Genomic DNA, 21,084 nt, shown 5'->3' on the forward strand with positions numbered 1-21,084 from the left:
ACTTCACTCTAGCCAAACTAACCTATCATATTTTTTCAGATCCCAAGCTTACCACCTTCTCTTGTGTCATACAGCCTTTAAAAATATTGGCTTCCAGTCTGGTGACATCTTCACAGCTCCCTTACTCTTTCCACTTAGGTAGATATGCTTTTCTCCAAGAAACTTTTGACCCTCTAAGACTGCTTCCTAGGAGTCTGTTCTGTGTTCTCCAATCGCAGTCAGGATTCAGGTTAGAATAGTATTTATCATATCCCAAGGAGATTGCCTGGACACTTACTTGCCTCCTCTACTAGGCTGAACATTTCTCAAAGTCAGGGAATCTATTTTGCTTTCCGTTCTATCTGCAGTGCTCTTCACAGTGCCTAGCCCAATACTGAGTGAATAAATGAGTGAGTGAATAATTTTCTTACAACAGAATCAGTCCATTTTATTGGACAATGATTTTTAGTAAGGGATGGAAGAGAGAATATTAAAATCACTCGTGCCCCTTTTCAAAGCATACATCTCTTCCTGCTCATTCTAAAATGTATTCCATATGTTGTCCCATTTGAGATACCTGATAGTTTTTGTAAGAAGTCAGTGTTCAAAGTCAAAGTCAGTCATACTCACAGTAACTAGGGAGGCCTTTGCGGAGGCCATGGCTTCACAAATGATCATCGGGGATTGAAGCATATTTGGACAGATGTAACTGGTTGAAGAACAGCAGTTCAGGCAGAGGAAGGGAAGAAATGGTTTGAGCAAAGACCTATAGGCTGTGAAGTTTGTCCGACTCAGGATACATGTGGAGAAGTAATGGGAAATTGGCCTAGAAGTCATAATAGGGATGCAATGAATGCTGGGCTATGAAAGGTGTTTATTATGGTAAGAAATAGGGCATGATGAGGGATTTTCGTGGAACAGTGTTGGTGTTAGTGTTTTATTTCAGGAAGTTTCTCTATCCACAGCATGTGTAATGGATCAAAGGGGGAATGAAAGCAGGCAGGGACAGCTGTTTAGTTCAGTTTACCAAATATTTATTATGTGCCTAATATGTGTTGGGCACTGGGAGAAAATGTAAGGCATAATTCCTTCCCTGAGGGGACTTAGAGCCTAATGAGGAAAGAGAAATGAACGGGCAATTTAAGTAAGCATGCAAAACAGTACAGGTAGGAATAATGAAAGCCTGATGAAGGTAGTAGAAAAGCAAAGTTAGACACAGATTCAAGGGAAACTTGTGAGCTGGATTTCTCTGAGGTCCTGAACAGCTTTAAAATATTTTAACCAATTTAAAAATAGCTGTAGAAGCAAAGAAAGAAGGCTTTTTCATGAGCAAGCTCATTGTCAGTGATGGAGGAGTGAAGGGCTTGTATGAAAAAGGAGATGTTTTGTGAAGAAAATTATTCGTATTCAGACTTACTAAGCTTAAGATATTGTAAGGGCATTATATACTAATGACATTAGTAGATAATTATAGTGTTTATTATTTGGTGCTCTTTTGATTCTAGATGTCAGAATAACTCTTTAAACTAGCTTATGGGTGGGGCATTCATTGGCTTATTTAACAGCGTTAGCTTCAGGCATGATGGGATCCAGCTGCATAGGAATTACCTCTTTGTCTCCCTGATCTGGGTTCTTTTGAGTTGCCTTCATTCTTAGGTAGCCTCTGTCTTCAGGGAATCCTCGAGTAGCCCTAGGATTTCATCTCATTCTCAAATGAAGATGCCATTTCTAATTACATTGTTGGGGCTGTATTGACTCTGGTTTGCCAGGCTGGCCACTAAATCAGTTGTTGTGGCCAAGAATGAGGATTCTGCCAAGTCATTTGATGATCTTCATCAGGAGGTGAGGGCACCTTACCCTATCCACATGGACTGAGAGTGGATGTTGTCTGTTCTCAAAAGGAAAAACAGGAGACTGTTAACTAGAAGAGGTCCAAGAAAATAGCAAGTATCCATTACACAAAGTTATTTATTTTTCAAACATTTTCAGTTAATATTTCCTTATTCGATCTTCAACACAACAGTTTTGAGAAGCATTATTATCTATGAACCCTGGGCAAGGAAGTTGAGCTTTAGAGAGGCTAACTAGCCAAAGGTAACACATGTGGTGTTAGTAGGGGAACCAGGATTCCGTTACTCTTTTTTTCCACTCAAGTGTGAATATTACGTGGGCTATTAGAAGTGTAGGCTCATGAGTGACACTCAGGCTTGAGGTGTAGATGAAGAAGGCATCTCTTGAGTTGCAGGTGTTGGAGATGACCAGAGGTGGAAAGTGTAGAGAGAAAGAAAGTTAGGGGACAGAACCAGAAGAGAAACATCCACATTTGGGGGGAAAATGTGAAGAGGTGCTAGCCAAGGAGAGTTAGAGGTATCAGAAAATAAGAGAATGAGAAAAGTAATGTGTTAAAGACCAAGGTAAGACTTCATACATATTTATTATCTTGTTCTGAGAGGGCCTTTAAAGCTTAAAGGAATTTCAAGTGAAATACATCTCAAGTGAAATACTCATGACCATGATCTGTAGATTTTGAAGGCTATAAATATGATAAAAGAGTGCTACATTTGCATTTATGGCTAGCATCAGTTGTTCAGTGTTGCTGGTGATAATAATAACAGCTAACATGTGTTACATACATTACATATACACATTATATTACATATAACAGTATGCTTTTTGCTTTCTGACTCATTTACTCCTAGCATTGATTCTATAAAACAAGTACAGTTATTGTCTTTCTTTTACACATAAGAAATGTGAGATACGAAGAGGTGAAGTAACTCTGTCCACTGTCTCATAGCCTGAACTTTATTTGGTCTATTTGGCTCCAGAATCAGTGTTCTTAACCACTGCATTCCACTGCCCTTCCTAGGTGTAGATGGGCATGCTTGGGTAGCTCAGAAGCAGGTAGGTTAATAAAGGCCATTCTCTTCCTTCTTTCTCTTGGAGAGCAAATTTCAACCCATTGCTACAACATTTTTTTCTTTGCCATTTTTAAAGTTTTGCCTTTACTTACCTTTCAGTAGAACAATTGAAAGCACTTTGGAATAGTGTGTCATTTGATTTGTTTGAAGAATCTAAGCATCATTCCTGTTCAGATGACTAATGGTCATCATTTATGTGGGTGCTTGTGACCGAAAAGGTCAATGGATAGAAAAAGCAGCAGTGAGAGAAGAAACACACAAGGACAGTTTGGATGGCAGGGTCCCGTCATTCATCAATTTTACAATAGCATTGGCCTTTGTCAACATTTCCTAAAGGAAAAAGCATAAGGCAGCAAAAACAAAGGGCTGCAAATGAACAAAATGGGAAACAGTTTTAAGACCTCCTTGAAGACCTGAGAGACTGGATCTTTTTGCTTCAAAAGACGGTCTCTCAGTCATGTATTCTCTGGAGAATCTTGCTCACAATTGTTTTTTCTTCACATCTGCCACTCTGATTTTCTTCACCTTTCTCGGAGTGGAAAATTTCCTAATTCCTTAGTGCCTTTCTGAATTTCAATACCAATTCACAGAAGTAACCTCAGAAATTATATCTGCATGAAATTTTGTTTTGAATTAAGTTTTTTCATTAGCTGAGAAATAGCAGAAGAGGTTTTACTATTTCCATTTTGGACTCCTGTGAGAATACGCAAATGGATGAAAATCGATTATGCTCAGTGTTGAATGACTACCCTTACCTTTGCTGGCAGATTATTCAGATTCTATTAAAGCCATTTTGGTCTGTATCTTTCTTAAAATGATGTCAGGGATGCGTAATGCATCTCTAATCACTGACTTACATGTGTGACATGACTTATGTTCTAAAGCCCAGTACAGTTTAGTCTTATTTCATGTTCTTTTACCATATGTTCATTGGTTAAATAAAAACCTGCCTAAGCAGATGACAGCCATCAGAGGATTTTATCACAGTAAACTCTCCCTTCGTAAAGTATGTGTTGCACATGGGTGAGGTGTTCTCTCGCTCTTCCACTTTTGTTAACACTGTTTGTCCTTTAATTTTCTTTTTCTGCAGCGAAAATTTAAGGCTGTGCCTCATCAAAGTTTTTTCCCACAGTGAAATTATGAGATTTGTTAATTTTATATATTTTTTAGATGTGTAGTATATCTTGTTAGCGGCTTCACATTACTAGATGTAGTGCTACAAATATAAGAAATTCTGGCAGATTTGAACAGATTTTTAAAAGTTTGGGTTTTATTTTTTTCTCAAAAGTTCTTTACAGAGTTAGTTATGGTGATGAACCCTGGGTAAGGAAGAAAACTCTGGGTAATGTAGAAAACCTGAGTAATGTAGAAAACCTGGTATGGGGAAAGTGGTTCACCATCCTATATGTATCTGCCACTGAAGGAGTGAAGAATTGTCTTACAGTTTGCTTTCTAGCTTTTCTCACTGCACTAGAAAGCCTTGTCCCATAATGCTTTGCTATTGAGCTTTTCACTGCCCTGACTTGGATAGTATGAGCGATTCTGCATTGATATTAGAGAAATTCACATCAATACCTAGATTAATGTTTAGTGGAGGCAAGTTGAGTTTTCATTCTGAATTTCTTGAAATCAGCTCTCTGACAACACTGTTTGGCAGTTTTTCATATTTCTTTTAAATTTTAATTATAACCCATCGAGTTAAAGCAATTACTTCTGGGTTTGATGAATGTCGTAGCAGGGTGTTTTAATTTAATGGATCCAGAATAACATCTGTTTCTAATATTTTAAAAGCCAATTTATATGGAAATTCATTTAATACTCAGTCAATACACAGAGACTTGTAAAAATGAAAATCAAAATGAAAAGTCAAACTACTGTGATATAGTAGGTCTTATGTGAACAAAGGATTTCGCTATGACTATTTAGCTGCCACTAGCTAACACCAAAAATATCTCAGTGTAAACAAGATAGCAATTTACTTCTTACATTCACGCAATGAGGAGGTAGTTAGCCCAGGGCCAGTATGGTTTACCATAACAGATGACAGAAACTCCGTTTCCTTCAGTCTTATTGCTGTGCTGTTCTAGGCTTGATTTCTGTTCCTAAGGACACTTTATGGGCCAAGACGGCTGCTAGAACTCCAGCTATTACATCTGTAATTACATCTGTCCTCTAGCAGGAAGGAAGGAGGGGTCGAGGGGAAGAATGCTAAGTTTTTTCTCTTAAAGACACTTTCTGGAAATAATGCATAGAACTCTGCTTATATTCCACTGGCCAAAAATTAGTCACATGACCCTATTTAGCAGCAAGGGAAGATAGGAAATGAAATATTTTTTTCTAGATGACCGTATACCCAGTGCTAAACAGAAGTGCTATAAGAGAAAAGGGGAAAAATAGACACAGGAGAGGAACTAACTATCCCTGCCACATTGAGTATTTTTTAAGACATAATTTTAACAGACCTTCTGCCTTTTTATTGAGCATCTAGAAAAGTCAATTATTTATCCTAAGTAGTTGTAAAAGGACTGACATGATGTTTGGCACAGAGTAGATACTTATCAACTACTGATCAGTCTGTTTTCATTCTAATGCCCAAATGCATCCAATTTCAGAGGTTGTAAGTCAGGCATACTTTAATAAGAGACTTTTTCTAAGTTGTACCTCAGTCTTTGTAGAATAATAACAACAGCAGCTAACAGTTGAGACGTCATTTGTACTGGTTCTCCAGAACACTCATGCAGCTAGCTGCAAAGCAGTGTTCTCTGCTTCTTGACATAGAAGATAAATGAAGAATTACAAGTATTGGTTAAATGATTTCAAAGTAAAACTATTATCACAGAAATGAGCTCAGAAAGGTTAATTGGGAAACAGTTTAGAAAGCAGTTGAAAACCAGCCTTGCCCAGCCAGCCATTTGATCTCAACTGGAACACTAACCACTAACCCTGCTGTTTCAGCTGGTTGTGTCGCCTTGGATAGTTTTCTTAATCTGTTTGAATCTCTGTTGTATGTCCTTATTTTTGAAGACACTCAACAAATGACAGAGCTGGGACTCAGGAATGTTTCTCCTCTGTACAGGGCTTTTGCAGCCTGATATTTGGTAACATTTTATAAAAATTCCTGCTTTAGAGTGAAAGGCAGGACTGGTGGAGGGGTTAGCGGTAAATATCATCAAGGTGGTCACCCACTACATGTTCTTTAGCTTCACAAATGCCCACACTCCCTTAAAAAGCCCTGACATTAGACTAGGCAAGAGGTTTCTAGTTAGGCAGTAGGTACCTTAAATGTCTCATTCCTACTTCCTTCTTAGTCTTGTTCCTATTTTGTGTTCTGTAAGTACAGAGATAAGTACACTAGGAATACAAAAGATTCAAGATGCCACCGTGTTCTCTGGAAGGTAAAATGACATAGAGCAGGAATCCTCCAAACTGTGTCATTTATGTGCTACCGTCATTTGTACCTTATCTGCGTATCCTAGTACTGTGGATTCCTTAATATTTGTCTTTACATTGGCTTTTAAATTTTTAACAGCTTCATTCTGAGCAAATATCCATGAAATCTAGCTTTGATGTGATAATTAAATTTTATTTCAAATACACATTAAAACAAATATAACCATTAAAAGTTTTACAAGGTTTATCGGTGTATTTTCTTGTACTCCCAGTGGTGTGTGGATCACATTTTGAGAAGTCCATTATAGTGAAAAGAGGATGGGCCATGAAACTCTACCCTGCTGTTTCCAACTTGTGTGACTTTGGGATCATTATTAATTAAACTTTCTCGATGATAATTTCCTCACCTGAGAGATATAGATAATAATATCTACCTTATCAGTTATTCTAAGAATTAAATGAGAAGGTACGGCCCAGGAGACCAGCAGGGTGTTTGGCAGATAGCAAGTGCTCAGCAAATACTAGGTTATTTCTTCCTCTTTGAAGTTTGGAAATCTAGAGCTATAATCCTCAAAAGCAAGAGACACTGAAGTGCCATGTTATGGCAGTTAGTATAGATGACATTAAGTCCTATGAGATCTCAGAAGGGGAACAGCTAAGTTTACTGGAATGTAGGAGGAACGGAAACATTTGGACACATGGAGAGACATTCTTCTTATCTCCAGCTCTCTAGATTCTTGCTGCTCAAAGTGTGATCCAAGGACCAGTAGCATCAGTGTTATTTGGGGGCTTGTTAGAAATGGGGAATCTTGGGCTCCTTTCCAGACCTACTGAATCAGAACCTGCCTGTTATGTGTGAGAAGCATTGCTTTGGGCACAGATATTCTATTTAAAATTTATTTCTAGTAGGGGCCTAGTTCTTGCTATAAGTGTATCCTCTGAACCATTATCACCTGGGGCTGTGTTTCTTAAAAAAGCATAGTCTCAGGCCTTACATCAACCTGGGGCCTGAAATCTGCATTTTTAGCTAGTATAGCACGTGATTTTTAAGGCAGTTGTTTAGCAACCTCTGCATTAAGGCCTATACCACTGGTAGAAACTGCATTTATTCTTCAGACATTTTTACATTCAAACAAGGAAGAAAACTTGAGAAAAAGACATACAACACTAATTGTGGTATTAGTAAGCATTAAGTAGAGGATCTGAATTCAATGTGTATGTAAAGTTCATTTATGGTAATCATACTACCTGGAATCCCAGCATCAAGCCACATGACAGAGCTATGGAGGAAGGCAATATCTTAGCAATGTCACATATTTTCTTGTTTTTTTTTTTTTTTTTCCTGTATTTTACATTTGATTTTTTTTTTTTAACATTTTGTGTTTTAGCCGGGCTATCAAGACTAATCAGGACCTTCTCCCAGAAACGCCATGGACCCACATTTTCTTCAATGATTTTTGGGGGACTCTTCTAACCCACAGTGGCAGCCACAAGTCGTACCGGCCATTCTGCACACTTTCTTTTCGCCTGAACCACGCCATCGGAGGGCTGAATCCCTGGAGCTACCACCTTGTCAACGTCCTACTACATGCGGCGGTCACTGGACTCTTCACGAGCTTCTCTAAGATACTCCTTGGGGACGGATACTGGACCTTCATGGCGGGCTTGATGTTCGCCTCTCACCCCATTCACACAGAGGCGGTGGCAGGAATCGTGGGACGGGCTGATATTGGGGCCAGTCTCTTCTTTCTCCTCTCATTGCTCTGCTACGTTAAACACTGTTCTACAAGAGGCTACTCAGCCAGGACGTGGGGCTGGTTCCTGGGGACAGGACTGTGCGCAGGATGCAGCATGTTGTGGAAAGAACAAGGAGTGACTGTTCTCGCAGTCTCAGCAGTTTATGATGTCTTTGTCTTTCACAGGCTGAAAATGAAACAGATCTTACCTACTATTTACAAAGTAAGTGATTGTTGGCACTCGAGCATTGGATTACCGAGTAATCTTGCTTGGTCTTTTTTCACCATTTAAAAGGCAAATTAGTTCCTCTTCAAAGAGAATTTAATATAAGTTATATTTTGATCTTCAGTGTGTGGAAGTGTCCTTTCTGACCTTTTCCTACTAACCTGGGTTTCAGTCACTGATTGTTTTATTCCTCAGGTTTCTTAATTTATTTTCATGATTTTAAAGGCGGTAGAAGAATGATCTCTCTTTGTAAAGATAATGCATCTTTATAATTTATTTATTTTATTTTGTGCCACAATTCTCTGTAATCCTATACATTGCCTATACATAATACGTATTTGTAAAAATATCACAACTGATAATAGAGCCAGATGCTAGATTATAGAGACAAAATCCTTTGCCATTTGTTAATTTTACTTCCTGAGTTGACTTTGGAAAACAACTCTTCTCTGCAGTAGGCTTGGAACTCAGATTCTTCAACAATGAATCATATTCACCTTTTCCTTGTTGTGGTGTATAAGAATAGATTCAAAACAGAAAGTAGTTATTATCAGTTTTGCTCTGAGGCCAATAAAGACCTTTGCCTCAGGGCTTGATATTTGTTCTGTATTCCCTTAGCAGTTTCAAATGCAATGTTGTTTGAAAGTCGCGGAAGTGCTATTAGGATTCCGGACACTTGTACACTTAAGGAGAACGGAGCAGTTTTCTGCTAGAGTGTTAATGGGAGGCATAGGGTGGCCCAGGGCACCTTGAAACACTGCCTCCTTTCCATCTTCCCATCCTTCTTCACTCACAATGAACTCTCTTGCTTTGATTTTAAGTACAAAGACTGAACTAGGCCAAGGTTTGCAAACTTCGGCCATGTTTTAGGCCAGCTCCCTTTTTCGTTTTAGACCCTCGAGCAAGGAATTAGTTTTGGATACTTGCCTGAGAGAGCTGTCGAGTTTTCTAATTTTGACTAATTTTTCTCTCAATTCCCAATTTTACTGAAAATCAAATTGGGAAGAAATTAAAATAAAGAAAAAAATGAAAGAAACAGAGACATTTATTTTTTTAATGGCTATTTTTTTCACTTAGTAGGCAGTGCCCATAATTACCTCTATGCTTCTTCTCTGCAGGGAAGCATAACCTTTTCAGTTAGAACTCAAGTATCAAGTGCTTAATGAAGTTCTTTTGTGATTTCAATTAAATGCTGAAACTTTAAAAGAAAACCCTTTTAGAGTTTTGACTCTTAAAAACAACATATGGTTTGAAAGTCAAGCTCTTAATTTCAAATCAATTTTAATTGTTTTTTCAAGGAGAAGAGGGAAGATAATCTTTTTCTTTTCTTTTAAACCACGTCATTAACAATAGCAAGCTTTCTTCCACTTGACATACAAATAGAATAAGTTTGAATCATGGTCCTTATCCTATGGAGGTTGAGACTTTAAAAAAAAAAGTAGGCTCAAAATGGAATGCCTGTGCTAACCCCATATCAGTAAATCAAGACTTAATTGCAGTTTTAGCTTCTTGCAGGAATGTGACCTTTAACCAGTCAATCTGGAGTTACCTGGTTAGCACTAGAGAAGTAATTTGCCACATAGACCCTCCTTCCTACTTCCCAAAGAAAGACGAGGAATCCTACTTTTTTCTTACTCCTTCTTCCTTCTTCCTATACAAGCCTTCCATTTCATACAGGCCTTCAGAGCTCCTTTCTGTTTGCTAGATGGGATGCTAAAGCCAATTAGATCTTCAGATTTGCTCAGCCGTAATTTTGCTTTTTAACAAGACCTATTTGAAGATGCAGACTCTGGGTGTTTCAAGACTTTGCACTGAGAGCCTGTGAAACATCGGATTTTCTTACACAGAACTTCCATTTCACTATCTCATGAATTAGGGAAGTATTTTGGTCTGTCAATTTAGGACTTGCTTTTAGGACCTTTTGAAGTTTTCTTCTAAGAAATTTTCCGTTCTCTAAGCATATTTTCAAGGACAGAGTCGCTGATAGAGCTCCTTACTATAAATGTGTCTCATACAATATTTGAAACATATTTATTATAGAAAATTATTCTTTGTTTATCTGAAATTAAAATTTAATTGGGCATCCCTTATTTTATCTGGCAACTTTACTCATATAACTGCTGCTTAAGAGAATGAGAAATGCCACTAGCAAAAGAACTCCTAAGAATAGAGAGTGTGAAGTCCCCCACGCTATGAGAAAGGACTTAATTCTTTGGAGGTTCAGTGTCCTGAGAAATTTCCAAAATGGAAACTTGCCCAGACTCTCTGGCAACCACCGCTTGCAGGCATTGGGGCAGCAAAACTCTCCATCTGATAGTTGCCGTCTCAGCTTTGTTTTTTTCGTTCTCAGGTTTTAGGCCAATGAGTCTAATGAGGACGTTGGGATAACAGATTTTATAGATTTGTAAGAAACCATAGAGAGTATCTATGCCAGTACTTTATTTCCAGCTGAAGTATAGAGAACCAGAGATGTGAAGGTCACTCAGAAAATGGTAGAATCGCTAGGACTGGAACACATAGTTCTGACTGTCCAGAAATCTTTTATCATGCTGTAAAAGTGTGAAGATGAATAAACATGTAAAATCAGATAACTGCACAGTAGAAAAGTAAGTAATATGGAATCAAATATTAACTCACATTGGTGAGTAACCTTGGGCTAGTTCAAATGAAGACACTTAATGTTCTGTCCTAGAGATGCGACGTGAAGATCATATGAAATTGTGGGGTGTTCATTGTGAGCTGGGTGCCCAGTGTTTGGAAGGTACCCGATGTGTATTAGTTGAAGGGAAAGAAGAAATATTGATAGAGATTGTCATTCCTTAGCTTAAGAAAGAGAAAGCCAAAAGATAAACTTCTCATTGTCTTTAAACATACAGTGGTTTGGAAGCATATGACTTAGGAATCAACTAAAGCTGAAGCATGCATATTTAAGCACAAACTTTCATTTAGAATCTCATGACTGTGGGGCTTGTAAACACTGGCATAGATTACATATGGAAGTTATAGAAAATTCCATATTCTGTCTTTAAAATATATAGATTTTTATGCCTGGGGTGAGTTGGAAGAGACTCTGAAGAAAGTAGATTAAAAGACTTTAGAAGGTTCTTTCAAACCTTAAAAGAATAATCATCTTAAATATCTTACCAATTAACTCTGCATCATAGTTATCATTGTTTGCCAGATGAAATAAACTTTCCTGCCCCATTAAAACATAACACATATATAAACAGAAAACTCTAGTGCACAAATGTTTAACTCTATTATGCAAATTCGACAACCAGTCAAATACTCTAAATCTAAAAACAGAGGTCCTCTTAAAGCTGGGGTTTATTAGGACCAGAGAGGCAAGGCTCTCCTTTTTTTTTTTTTTTTTTTTCAGTTTTGTCAGTAATAATTTTATCATAGCAATCGCCCTTAGCTTCTTTCTTCACGGTGTTGGTTTCGGTTCTGTAACTCTTTTCAGATCCTGGCTCTGTAACACAAATGTGTATCAGGGCCAGGCAGAAAGGACTGGTTGTTGAACTAGAGGTTCTACTGTACCATTTGTCCTCCACTCCATCCCATAATGCAATAAGAAAATAAAGGTTTCAGTTTGGTAGACTCTAAAGTTTTTTTGAGAAGACAGACATCTGGATTTTTCTGTGACATCTCCTGTTATTTAATATTGGTTATTATTTTAAAAACAGCTAAATCCTGTTTTGCCTAGACAAAATCCTTGAGATGGCTGAATTTGGCCAGAATTCTTGGCTGCCATTTTTTTACTTCTAAAAAACCAAAGCAATGATGCACATGTCCGTATTATGTATAAGGTTTTTATAGTTCTGCGAAGCAAATATTAATATTATATATTTCTTTGATGAAATGTTTGAAAAATACTAAGTACCTGGCATATTGTAGACATTTTATTTAGTATTTAATAAATATGTTTATTTCTACCAGGCACTATTCTAAATATGTTAAAATCATTAACATTCAACTTAGAAGTTTATTAAGTCATGTGACTTATGAGATAATATGGTTGAACATGACGTGAATAATAATGATTGTCAATAGTTAGGAAGATTTGTAAAAAAAAAAAAAACACTACAAAATCTTCAGAAGTGTATACGAACAAAATTAGTGTTTATAACTTTATAAACAGAATTTAAAAATATTCCTTGTTCTTAGCTTCAGGATGTTTTCTACATTATACTTGGCATATAGCACACCATCTGGCACATAGTAGGCCCTAGTAAATTACTGAATTCATTTTGTGTAAGATTTGCCTTTTAAAAGTATGTGCTTGAAATGTTAAAGTGAAATCCTGTACTCTCCCCATTATGTAATGATTTCATTCCTGGTTAGTGAGGTCTGGTAGGTGGGATTGGAAGAAATGCGTGTCAGAAGAATGTTGCAAAATAAGTTTCCTTGACTGAGTCTCACCAAATGATTGTTTTAGCCTTCTTTCGATGACTTTCACTTACTTAATTTTATGTGGTCAAAAAGTAAGGGTGGGGGGTTGGAACCCTTGAAATAAACTAGCTTTGCAAATAAATGTTAGACTTTTATCTGCCCACAAAATTTTTTACAAGTCTCCCATGACCCCAGGAGGTACATGGGTAATAAAAATCACTAAAAGCAACATTTTTCTTACTTACCCAACATCAGTCATTGCTTGCCTAGTGGCCATTTTCTGTGCTTATTTAACATCTGTTAACTGTTTTAATGTGGAAACATCTTTTTCCCCCTTTATTAGCCTCATAATCACTTATTCAGTTACAGGTGGAAAATTTTTTTTTTTTTAAATTTAAAAAAAAAGGAAATCTGAAAGTCAGTGTAGCAGTTATAATAATAGCCTAAGATAATTTGGAAAAATGAAGCCCTTTGAGTTTAATCTTTTAACAATTTCTCTAAAGATGGTTTTTAGTTTTAATGCTAAACAGGATGTGAATGGTGGAGGTTGCTTTGTTGACTGTTTACCATTATCTTGGGTATTAAGTAAGGTTAGTTCTTACATCAGGATGTAGTAATCAAACCCAAACTAACCAACAACCATATTTCCAGACAGTTTACAAAGATTTATCTTAAGAATGGTTTCTGAGTGTAGGAGTTAATATTCTGTTGAAGGTTTTTGGTTTGTCACTCTCTGAACACTGACAAGATTAAACGAGGCGCTTCTTCCTATACAGCTGACTGTTTTGGTTGATTCCCCATGTACAGAAGAGCAAGAAAAGTGAGTCAGGTAGCCTGCAGGTATTTGCACATTGAATATGCCTTTTTATTTGATCACCTGCTGAGGGTGGCATTGATAGAATCTGTTTTATCATTTAAGGTTTTGTCCCTTTTCTAAAGGAGGTTATGGTTTTACTCAGGGTATGACCCTCATACTGATTGCACTGAATGAAATATGATGTATTTGCTATTTCTGATTTTCTTCAATCAACAACTATGCTACTCTACTACAAGTAGTGTTCTTACTTTCTTATGAGTTTCTTTTCCTTCATTTGCCTTATAATTTGACTTTGTGAGAATCTAGATATAGCAAGATACTCTGATTCTGATCACAGTACTTCCTAGCATTATTGAAACTGGGGTGACTATTTGTTATGCACTTACAAATGAATTTGGATTTCCTCCCAGTAAATTTGTTATAGCATTTAATATTCATGACCTATAGCCCTTTAAAACTTTGAACAGCTGCCAACATTGCTAACCAGATAATACCACAAATAAAGTCAAGGTTCAAAAATATTTTACAGTTGAAAAAGTCAGAGATTAATAAGGTATTTTATTCCTACAGGTTGGCTTCTTTGCTCAGCTGATTTAGGATGATTTTGTATTCAAGTTGAGTAATTTAAATTTGAGTAGCCTTGCGAGCTTCTGTAATGCTTGTCATTAGAGTGTTAGTACTTGGAACAGCCATCCATTCACAAATTATCATCTTTAAAAAAATTATCTTCGTGCAAGGCATTGTATTAGGTGATGTGGGGATTCAAAGGTGGATTGACAAAATTCTGCCCTTAAGGACATTTTAGAAGTTGAGAATAGTGCATGTAAATATGGAACTGAATTTCAAGCTGGAAAGTGACGAGGGCTCTGAGGCATTGGGAGTGCTAGGGCAGTTGAGAGGATGGGGAGGTTACTTTCAGCCAAGGGGATCAGGAAGCAGCTTCTAGAGCAGAGACATTTAAGCAAGGCCCCAAAGGATAGTTTGGATATAAGCGTTTATAATTGGAGAAGGGAAGAAAAGTGAAGGGTAGAGCAGGAACATAGCACAGAGGGAAACTAATAAGACGTTACTGGGGATCACTGAGCAGTCATTTTGACAGATGCAGAGAGTGCATGAATTTATAAAGGATAATGAATCAGGAGAGGTAGGTTGAGGCAGCTAGTGTGTATAACGATGTAGGGGCCTTTTAAGATATTTTGTGGCCCCAACAATGTTGAGAGACAGTGCATGGTTTTGAAATGGGCTTGCACTTCAACTGGTCCTTGGGAGAAGCCTGGGGGTGTGCAGGCCAACTCCATCTTGATGCTTGGGGGAATTTCCTTCTCCCTTTGGTGATGAGGTTAGAATCAGACTCAGAGAGTTCTGCTGAAGATGGTGGAGTAGGTGGACGCTGTGCTCGCCTCCTCCTATGACTGCATTAAAATTGCAACTAAAATATAGAACAGTCAACCTGGATAACCATCCAAAGATGAGATAAACAGAAGTCCTATAACTAACGATATAAAGGAGACACCTTGAGACTGGGGTTGGTTGGAAGAATCAGACTCAGGAGAGTGTAAGTTATATCTCATTTAGTGAGGGTCCCTCTTATCAGTATTCATCTTGTTCTTTAGCATTAAAAAAAAAGCATTTATTTTCTAAAGACTAGTATGATTTTACTTCTTACTCTATAATATCTGGCGTGTTATTATATACTCCTAATGAGAAAAACAGGGATTCCTTAAGGGCTTTCTCCTGTGTCTGTTCTTCCAACATTTCTGGATGGTGTTCCAATATTATCACGAATGGCCACAAGTACAAGTACAAACTCCCTCTTTGTTTTGTACTCTTTCATACAGGAAGACGACAATTTTTTAAAAGGGTCCTTTTTACGGTACAGAATAAAGTAATCAGCACTGAATTTCAACCAGTTAACTCTGTACACAGTCAGTGAAAATGAAACGCAAATTGGACTTTGTGATGAATAAATAATGAGCCTCATTGAAATCATCTATGTTGTTCTCCTCAGTCTGGGATATGTATTATTACATCACTCGGCTCAATTTTCGATAACCTGCTGCCTCAGAGGAATCAGATTGACTGACGGGGATCTCATTATTGTCAGGTTACTCATATTCAACTGGTACTGTCAATTTCACAGAAAACGATGTGGTTTGCACAAATTTGAAATTCATCGTCATTGCCTGGAAGTCGGATTCCTGCCTTAAATGCCTGGAACAATGAAAATGCTAATTTAGTGTTGATTTCTCAAATGAAATTTAAGCCATAGAAAGCTAGTTCCCATGAGTTCATTAGACATTCATTAAATGGCATGAATGGGGTGGGAAGTAGGGTGGATAAAACTGAATATTAAATCGAATCCATCGATAGGTAAAAAACGTATGAAATGTGATATGATGGTAAGGTTGCATGGTATGATGTTTTGTTTTTCTTTTAAACATCGGGTATCATACCTATTAATAACAGTATTCCTTTCTTCAGAAAGGTTAATAAGAAATCGAAAGGGAAGAACAGTCCTTCGAATGCCAAAGTCTGAAATGATTTGGAGCTAGGAAGGTCGATGTGCCCTTGCTCTCTGGGTTTGTCTTTACAACTCTGCAGTACCCAGATGGCTCCTGTATGCTCTATTGGTCTGATTATAACTCTTGCATCAAGCAAAATAGCATGAATTCAGAATTTAATATATGTTTCCTCAGTAATTATGGCCTTGATTAGTGAAGGCAGTGTTTCCATTCCAAAGGACACTTGCTTCCTCCACATGTTTATTCATTTAATTTCAGGAGTCAAATAAAATGCAAAGATTGTGATGCTCCTCTTTGCTTTGATAGGGGAATCTACAATGCCTGCGTTTTGGTATGTGGTTGTCATTTTGTTTACAATTAATGTAAGATTAAATGAAAACAGCAAAGACAACATGAAAAAAATGAAGGACATTTAAACACAAATAAATGACTTCATTTTTAGTAAGTGAAAAAATAGAAACTATATCTAGAATTTCCATTAAAATTTTGCTATACAGAACTGCATATCAAGCTCATTTCATAAAGTCCTTGATTATATGCAACATGAATTTGTTAAATTTTGTGTATTTAAAAACTAAAAAAATAACTTAATATTTTAAGTTTGTGAATTCCAGCTAGCGTATCAAACCAATCTTTTGAGGGCATTAGCTTAGTTTTTAATGTACAAACACTTGAGTCACCTCTCCTTATAAAAGATTGTGTTTGTGTGTGGGGTACACATTTCATCAGAACAGACTGCATGATATAAGCTTATTTAACATATTCAAATTATACCAAGGTTACACATGAATGATTTGAGTATATTTTCATGACTTTTATAAAATAGAAAACTCTAAATTACGTAGAATTTTTATTTCCCCTAATTTGAAGATTCCAACAAAAATTTGCCAGTTTATGTGTTCTGTTGAATATAATTTCTTTCATCTTAAGATCTCATGATGTAGTGTGATAAAAAGTTAAATATATCTAATGTAACAACCACTGCTGTTTATTTTGAATAACCATTTGGTATTTGGCTAATCTTCTCATGCATAGATGAAAGTAAGTCTATTGTAGAAAGGCTGGAGGACTGCAGCCTGTAGATTTAGATTTAAATTGAGACTATCATTTTCTAGCTTTATGACCTTAGGCAAATCACTAAACATGTTGGAGAATCAGTTATATGGTCTGTAAAATAGGAATTTAATATGTGCCTTGTAGGATTGTTGTTAGATGTGAATATAGTAGATGTATACTCTTTAACCAAATTCCTTTCCTACAGTAGATATCATCATGGTCACCATCATTCTACTGCGTCTCCACAGCATTTCAGTAGTAAGCTTTAGTTTGTAATTTGACAGAGCACTCAATTAGCATGGCTGTGGCTTTTCTCATAGAATGCAGGGTGAAATGTCAATCAACAAAAAAAAATTGCTATACTATTCACCAATGCTAAAAATTTAAAGAATGTTGAGGAAAAATCCTTTTCAAGGATAATACTTTTAGACAACACAATTTGATAATTTATCTTTTGTTTAATTGATTGAAAAAAGTATGTGTCATTTCTTAATTTTTCTTCATTTGCCAATATCTTGAGATCATCTTATATTTTTATAGCCTGATTTTTTCCCCTTTGGGCTCAGGATGGTGCTGTTGCTTATGTATCTGAAAGTGGAGGGAAGACCGGCTTTCCTGTTTTCCTCCTCCTACCATCCTGTTTCCTATATATTTCCTTTTAGCCAGGTTTATGGTAAGGAAGATTAGTTAGTTCAGTGGCTGCAATAGATTGCTGCATTCGTCTCATTTTTTGGAGAAAGAAGGAGCACTGTTGTCACCTGAAGGTGAATGATAACCTCTTTCCTCCTATTCTTTCCAACCTGGCAGGCAATATCATTGCAGTTGATTCCAGAATCTCGGTTTATAACAAACCTTTTCAAGGAAACATTGAGCTGTTTTTTGTTGTGGTGATGGTTCGGCGGTTTAGTTTATTTTATTTTTCACCTCCTAGAGAGAGAGAGTGGAAGGCAAAAAGTTTTGTTTTTAAAGCAATACTTTTTTCTGACTGCCAAAAATTTTATAAAATATTTTAGATACCTGGATCACGTTCAGACCAAATTATTTTTACAGAAACTTAAATCTTAGTAACTTTTGTTCATTGAGACAACTATAGAAAAAATTGGTTTTAAGTTTTTTTTTAGGTAAATTTAAAAATTTGATTTAATTGACAGATGAAACGGGGTGGGTGAGGAAGGGGGACTGTTTAAAGATTTTAGAATTCACTATGAGTTTTCTTGGAATATTCCAAACGTGGATGAGCCTCAGTCTCTCATGGAGAAAGTAGTTTAAACTAGAGATTTTAGCACTGAACTAGAAGCTACTGGATAAGACTCTTTCGGGCTGCTTACTTTTAGTTTGTTTTTGAGGTGTTGAGAGGCATTTGAAGAGGTAGCAGGAGAGCTCTCTCTGTGATTTTTGATGAATAGTTAGGTTGACCCACTAAGGAACATTGAGAATCTGATACCTTCATGTGATATTATCAAACATTATAAAATTTTCCTAAGAACATAGAAGTTTGCAGCTGGAGAAGGATATTGGCAACTACCCACATAACACCCCTTTCTTTTAACAGAACTTGGGGCTACAGAAATTAGGCATAGGATTAGTTGAGAGTATAGCCAACACTGTACTCTAGGTCTCCTCCTCCAGGTCTAATGCTTTAGTCACTGTACACATTGCTTCCCTTCCTTTAATTTATAAAAACTTGTTGCTATGGAAATAATTTTTATCTACCAGTAAAGACTGGAGACTAGTAATGGGCCTCCATGCACCCATCCTTCAATTCATTGTTAAGATTCTGTCCTTCTTATTTCTAGGTTCTCTATTGCTATGTTAATAATTCCAGGGTACTTCTTGAAATTGAGTTGTTGGTTTTGTTTTGTTTCTGTTTCCCTTCTTTCACGCCCTTCTCTTCTTTCCCCTTCTCTCCTTGCAACTAGCTTCAATTAGGGGCTTAAGTATTTGCTTAATTTAAGCTCATGTTCAAATGGAATACTTGTAGCCAGCAGACTCTTAACACAGAGAGACTAAAGTCACAGTGTGGTTTTTCTTTCTAATTTGGTTAATTTCCTTTACTGACAGTGTATTATTGTTTGAGATAGGTTACCCTCAATAGAAGGGTCATCTCTTTCATGATGCTGAGACTGCAATTGGTTTAAGAGTGAAGAGTTAATAAATAGTGGGGCAGCTCCTCTTCCAATTCTCTAAGGCACCACTGTACAAACTGGAGCAAGGAAAATTTTAGGTATTATCAGTACACACATTAGCTGGGTGAATAGTCATTCATTGTGTAGTCCAGGAAGGTAGTACGATTTTAAAAAAATGCTACCACTAGAGTCTTAAAGATATTTAAAGTTTCTTGTGACCACAGCATGATTAGTTTTGTATTATTGGGTGAATATTCATATTCTAATGTCAAAAGTGAGGGTGACTCCCCAAAATGAATAAATTTCAGAGCTAAAATAGCACGAAAGGAGAAAATGTAGAGGTGCGAATTGAAAAATGGGCCAGCTGAGTGAGAAAAGGGCTGAAGTTAAGTTGTCAAAGCAGCAGCCTAAAGTTTCTGGTCTTTGGACAAGATAATATATACTCTTTGTTTCTCTTCCACTCTGCAGTATAATCTCCACAGCTGTGCTGACTTCCTTATTCAAAGAGAAAGAGAAATAACCCACTTGAATTCATTAGCTTTCATTTCCATATACACGGAGCTGGTGGTAATAATGATAACAATCACCAAGTATCAAGACTTACTGTGTGCTAGCATTAATTTGTTCCATTCTGTGAGAGTAGGCATTATTAACCTTGTTTACAAATATGGAAACTTTTACAGATATGGCTTATGCAAGTGAAATAATTTGCTCAAGGATTCACAAATAATACATAGTAGAGAAGGGATCTCATTCTACATGTCTGACTCCAAAGCTCATGGTCTTCCCATTATACTGTTTTGATATGAGTATAGCTAAAATGGAAGATCCAAATAGTGTTATGAAGGAAATAACCATTTTCTCATATCGCTTGGCCTTGGGACCAATGGTGCTCACAAATAATCTTTAAATACAAATAATCTGCACTCCCACAGGCAATAGCTAGTTTTATGGGTGCTGAAAATACATAGATGGATACTATGTTTTCCCAACCCCTGGAAAGTACAAGACATGTATATAATGATTATATCACTCTCCACTAAGTAGGAATAGAATTTCATATAAAGTTCTGGAGAAGCACAAGTGTCTGACAAATTAATTTGGCCTGGTTATGGAAAGAATCTGAGGGAGTGACAGAAGAGACGTGCCACCCAAGCAGCTCAGCTCACCCAGGTTTATTGTTTTATTTATTTATTTAAAACCACTTTGTGCTTGTACGTTTGTTTCATTTTGGTTCAGAGTCAACTTCCATTTTTTTCCTCCTCAGTGCCTGTCATGTGACAAGAAATTTGCTAGATGTTTTCTTTTTTTGTTTTTCAATAAATAGGTACTGCGTATTTTCTAGATATGAGACACTATTCTAGATACTGAGTTTAAAGTAGTGAAGAAGCCAGGCAAAACTTATGCTGTCTTGGAATTTCCATTTGTTTTCTAACTTAACTGTCACAATAAACATGTGGGGTCATTATTTGCGCCCCATTTTGTAAGGGGTTAAGTGAGGTCCCCAAATTGATCAGCATTCAGTGATACTAGATTTCAAAGGCAATGCTAATTCTAAATCTAGTGATTATTTCTAATACAGATTATTGTTTCTCAGTTGAGTTCCTTCAAGTAAAGAGTGACATGATTACTATAGTATTAGATGACTAGTACTGATATGTGTGTGTAGTTGGTTTAGAAACTTCTTTGAGACCAAAGACTGAAAACTCTTTTTCTTTTGTATCCCCCTGTCCCAGAAGGGGACCAGGCATTGAGAGCTTGGTATTCCAATCTGACCATCAACATCACATTGGCCTGCAAGGGCATACCATGCCTACCCACCATGACCTTGCCCTACTTGAACAGTCTTAAAAGAAGCATTGTAGATATATCCTTTGAGGTGGGACTGGATTAGATCTTCCAGTCTCTATTGACTTCCT

General features: G+C 36.8%; 1 protein-coding gene across 1 annotated transcript in view; it reads left to right on the forward strand.

Annotated features, from left to right (window-relative positions):
- Positions 1-21,084, forward strand: part of TMTC2 (transmembrane and tetratricopeptide repeat containing 2) — a 351,862-nt gene that overhangs the window by 133,271 nt on the left and 197,507 nt on the right. Inside the window, exon 2 of the mRNA XM_015598571.2 lies at positions 7,679-8,249. Coding sequence (XP_015454057.1) covers positions 7,679-8,249 — 571 coding nt within the window. The remainder of the gene's footprint in view (positions 1-7,678; positions 8,250-21,084) is intronic.

This window comes from Pteropus alecto, unplaced genomic scaffold, assembly GCF_000325575.1.
Source record: "Pteropus alecto unplaced genomic scaffold, ASM32557v1 scaffold76, whole genome shotgun sequence".
NCBI lineage: Eukaryota > Metazoa > Chordata > Mammalia > Chiroptera > Pteropodidae > Pteropus > Pteropus alecto.